General features: G+C 42.1%; 1 protein-coding gene across 2 annotated transcripts in view; it reads right to left on the bottom strand.

The window, feature by feature from the left end:
* The window catches only part of pamr1b (peptidase domain containing associated with muscle regeneration 1b), a 36,825-nt gene that overhangs the window by 2,642 nt on the left and 29,183 nt on the right, over positions 1 to 5,000 (bottom strand). For both annotated transcript variants that reach the window (XR_006035205.1, XM_042111010.1), the window contains exons 9-13: positions 4,794 to 5,000; positions 4,004 to 4,183; positions 3,697 to 3,763; positions 3,119 to 3,351; positions 1,075 to 1,424 (exon numbers count right to left, since the gene is read on the bottom strand). The exon at positions 4,794 to 5,000 is cut by the window's right edge and continues 993 nt beyond it. Coding sequence is in view for 1 of the 2 variants with exons in the window: in XM_042111010.1 (XP_041966944.1) it covers positions 1,075 to 1,424; positions 3,119 to 3,351; positions 3,697 to 3,763; positions 4,004 to 4,183; positions 4,794 to 5,000 (1,037 nt within the window). In the remaining variant the exon portion in view is untranslated. The remainder of the gene's footprint in view (positions 1 to 1,074; positions 1,425 to 3,118; positions 3,352 to 3,696; positions 3,764 to 4,003; positions 4,184 to 4,793) is intronic.

Genomic DNA, 5,000 nt, shown 5'->3' with positions numbered 1-5,000 from the left:
GACCTCTGTATCCTAGAGCTTAGCGAGAGATTAGAAAGCGATAAGATCAGCAGAGATAACAGTGACACCATCCATGAGGGAGATGCTGAGATACGAAGGAAGACAATGAACAGTTCACTTGAATGAGGAAACTGTTTATTGTTTTTGTTTCCTTCGAGAAAAATGTGTGCAGTGTGATGTAACTGAGACCGGTAAAACGTCTCTGATGAGAAGTTTAGCAGAATAAAAATATCTAAACTTCCTGCAGTGTTGCTGTAATCATCCACGCACATATGTAGCCCTTTATTTACGCAACACTCAGCTCCTGTTATCATGGTCTTACATTCAGTTTTAAATACATTACTTAATTCATATTTGTCTAAAAAAATTACTTAAGAGCGCCGGCGACCCGGGTTCGATTCCCGCCCCGTGGTCCTTTCCGGAGCCCACCCCCAACTCTCTCTCCCACTCACTTCCTGTCGTTCTCCACTGTCCTGTCTGATTAAAGGCATAAAAAGGGCAAAAAATACATAATAAAAAAAATAATAATAACTTAAGAGAACAATAATAATGCGGCATGATATAAATGGAAGTCATTTGTGAAACCCAGTTATGTCAGAGTGTGTGTGTGTGTGTGCGTGTTTTTCCTGCTTTCCTGGTTGTCCTGTCCAAACGGGTGAACTATGCACAAAACAGCACAGTTTCTCTGTGCTAGCAACTCATTTACACATACAATGGGAAACATGCAATGTCAGATCGATCGCTAGTTGAAAACCAGTGGTCTGACTTCTCATCTGTCTCTGTTATCTGATCTGCAACCAATCGATGACTGTTCGCTTTTTGGATCACATGATGTTGTAGAATGTTAGTGTGTGTGGAGACTGTTTTTCCCTTTGCAGCCTTCATTACTGTATTATGCTTGATGTATATGTGTGTGACTTGATGTATATGTGTGTGAGTGTGTATGTGTATGTGTTTGAGTGTGTGTGTGTGTGTGTGTGTGTGTGTGTGTGTGTGTGTGTGTGTGTTTGTGTGTGTGTGTGTGTGTGTGTGTGCATGCATATGTGTGTGTGTGTGTGTGTGTGCCACTCCTACCCTGAGGTGCTGCAGGCCTTTCGTGTGCCTCTGATCGCTGCGGAACTTCTTCCCTAGCACCACCTTGACTTTGGCAGCGTCCAGCGGGTAGAGCTTTCCCAGCTCCGTTACGCAGTGGGCAGCCACCACCACGCTGCGCTGGTTGACCAGTGCCCCGCTGCACACCAGCTGCCAGCCCTCAGACCCAGACACGTCCTCTGTGCCGCCCCCTGCCAGCCCTTTGCCAGCCTTGCCCACCACGCCCATCTTGCCACCGGAGCCCGGAACTGAGCGTCGGTAGATGGCCACTAGCCAGGGCCAGTGAATCTCCCTTGGCGACTGGGGATCAAAGTTCGAGATCTTTCCGCACACTGACAGAAAGAGAGAGCAGGAAAGGGAGGGTGAGACCTTCAGCGACTAGCTGTCTGTACATCTTAATGTTCATTGTGACACAATGACACAATTTCTGTTGGTCCTCAGATTTTGCTTCAGCTTTAATTTTAGCATTAGTTTAGATAGAAAATAATATAATGTAATTCAGTAAAACAGTCAAATGGCATTCACATATCATCATAATAACATATAACAAATACAAAAACATTCTAAATAGTATGAATTTGACAACAGTATTGTGCAGACAATAATTCCTTGAATAGGGATTCTAGAAATCTTTTGTATCATAGCTCATCATTATTCTTCATCATCAACCATTTTTTATTCAGGGAGAAATTGACTGAGCATCAAGCTCTTTTACAGCAATGCCCTGAGTTACAAAACAACAGCAATAATCAAAACAACAAAACAAGAACAATAAAAGATACAAAAGGCAAATAATAATAATAGTAGTAATAATAATAAAAAATAATAATAATAACACAAATCAAATAAAAATAATAATAATAAATAGAAAGAAAAGAAGGGGAATGTATAAATAATAATAATGATATAAAAGGTCTAAAATATCAGTCAAAGCAAGAACATTGTGCAACAGCCATATCATCAATCATACCCTTGAATTGGTCTAGTGACACAAACCTATCTAATTTCAATAACTCTTGCAATTTGTTCCATTTATTTGATGCAAAAAATGTAAAAGCTAATTTACCAAATTCAGATTTAATTTGAGGAGTTTAAAGAGATATAAAACCCTGTGAGCGTGTATTGTGGCATATTGATTTTATGTTCAGAAGAGAAGTTAGGTATAAAGGTAACTTTCCCAGTAATGCCTTATAAACAAAAAGGAGGCAGTGCCTTTCCCTCCTATCATAGAGGGAAGACCATCCTACATTTTCGTATAATTTACAGTGATGAGTTTTAAACCCATCTTCAGTTATAAAACGTAGTGAACTGTGATAAACTGCATCAAGTGATTTCAGAGTGGAAGGGGCTGCATGCATATACACAATGTCACCATAGTCTAGGACTGACATTATAGTTGCTTGAATAATGGTCATTCTGTTTTCTAAAGAGAAGCAAGACCTAATCCTGTAAAGTGCACCTAATTTAATTTTTACCTTTTTTGTGAGATCAAGCACATGTGTTCTAAATGTTAGTTTGTTATCTAGCCAAATGCCCAGATATTTGTATTGAGAAACTTGCTCAATTTGTGCCCCATTTAGGGAACAAATGTTATAGGCTTTTTTCTTACTACTCTTATAATGTTACTGCTACTACACTGCACATATCTGAACATGTTGTTCATACATTGTTCATACTACATAGCCATATTTATGATCTGCTCTTATAAGGTTACCGCTAATACACTGCACATATTTATATTTTATTTATATTACTCTAAACCACCTTCTGTAAACTATCTGTATACTACTGTCTACACTGCACTATATTTCTTGTCCTGTCTATGCATCACCTGTTTATACTTTGTATATCACATTGCACTTTTCTGCTTTTTTGCACTTCTGGTTAGACGCAAACTGCATTTCGTTGTATTTGTACTTGTACTCTGCACAATGGCAATAAAGTTGAATCTAATCTAATCTAACCTAAAAAAAAATACGGAACATTACTTCCAATCAGACAACATGTTGCCCTCTACCCCCCTCACCTGGTGAGCAGGAGACATGGCGCCCGCTCCACTTGCCCGTCTTCAGGCAGGTGCGACGGGAGCTGCCCGAGTGCTGGTAGTAGGGCGAGAGGCACTCGTACTGGATGTGCGTGTAGAGGGGGTGGAAGCCTGGGGGCAGCTGGTGCAGTACCTGCGGGCTCCTGGTGGGGGCAGCAGAGACGAAAGGCTTGCCCAAACTGGCTGAGGAGTACAGCTTGTGCACTGGGGTTTTCCTGAGTGGGACATAAATAAGGTGGAACATCATAAACATGAAGCCTACATAAAAAGCCTATAACTCGGGAGAGCATGTCATAGCTGAGCTATATTAGAGGACATTGTGTAATGCTTAAGTAGGTCAGGTCAGGGGAGAATTTGCATAAAAGCAATGCATGCATGTGTGTGTGTGTGTGTGTGTGTGTGTGTGTGTGTGTGTGTGTGTGTGTGTGTGTATGTGTGTGTGTGTTTGTCTGTGTGTGTGTGTGTGTGTGTGTGTGTGTGTGTGTGTTTGTGTGTGTGTGTGTGTGTGTGTGTGTGTGTGTGTGTGTGTGTGTGTGTGTGTGTTGGGTTTGGAGGCACACCTGGAGAGGACCTGCGGAGGCAGGACAGTCTGTCTCACCAGATTAGACACCTTTGGCTCTCTACAGGCTGTAGAAACAGACAAACACACATGAAGGCATGAGCACACACACACACACACACACACACACACACACACACACACACACACACACAAACACACACACACACACACACACACACACACACACACACACACACACACATACAGACACACACATACACACACACACACACACACACACACGAATGAGACCAACATCAGAGAGACGTGTGTGCGTGTCAGTGTCTGACCGAGAGCTGCCGTACCTCTCATGCAGATGGGCTGGGTACCATTCCAGGAGCCATCTGGTTGGCACGAACGGCGGGCAGCGCCACTCAGGGCGTAGGAGTGGTTGCAGAAGAACTCCACCGTCTCTGGAGACAGACCCGGGACCAGCTCCCAGTAGCCATGAAAGAGACGAGGGGGAGGAGGACACTTCTTCCTGTCTGTCAGGGGAGAGGCAGGGACATAAACACAAGACCTTCACAGTTAAAATGTATAGTTAATAATATAACAATAATATATAAATATAATATTAACATTTATATATAACATTTACTGTACTTAAATATAACATTTAATTATAGTAAACATACATACTACTAATAATGATAATGTTATTTGTTGCTATTGATGTTCGATGGGCTCATTGTGATAAAATGGTGAAATAGGGTAGCAAGCAGTATATTAATGTATAGACCCTTTCAACAATAAAAACAAAAACAATGCTTGAACATTCTATTTGGTTCCCTCATCTACTTCCTCTGCATTAAGATAACATATGGAATGTTAAAAAGGAAGTCTTGTGGGGCCAACTATGATGCTGATAATGGAACTCTCTTGAAAAGGTCTACAGTATATGTTATGTACTGTATATTATGATAATTTGCACACTGTATATTACATGTTTTGCTAGAGTGAGATGTGAAATGAGTGTGGAGTGAGGTAAATGATGGCTGGGATGAGTGGATAAGTCTGTGCTATTAAAGGGAGTTGCTGAGGTTCATCAGTACATGGTGACCCTGGCCAAGGAATGGAGATTTCCTGTTATTTTACCAGTGAAGCTCTTGTTGTCGGGCCCGCTCTTCCAATCCCCTTTGATGTCTTTCTCCGTTTCCAACCCGTCTGTCACTGTGGGAAGTCGTGTAGGGTTAGCGCTTGGCTTTGTTCCAGGGTGCTCCTCTGAGTCTGCGTCTGAGTCCGCATCTGGCCCCATCTCCGAGTCCTCACTTCCCTTGGCATGGGAGCCTGTCCCACCCTGCT

The sequence above is a fragment of the Alosa sapidissima genome, chromosome 11, assembly GCF_018492685.1.
Source record: "Alosa sapidissima isolate fAloSap1 chromosome 11, fAloSap1.pri, whole genome shotgun sequence".
Lineage (NCBI taxonomy): Eukaryota > Metazoa > Chordata > Actinopteri > Clupeiformes > Clupeidae > Alosa > Alosa sapidissima.
The sequence above is the reverse complement of the archived record's forward strand: the minus strand, read 5'-3'. Positions and strand labels throughout refer to the sequence as shown.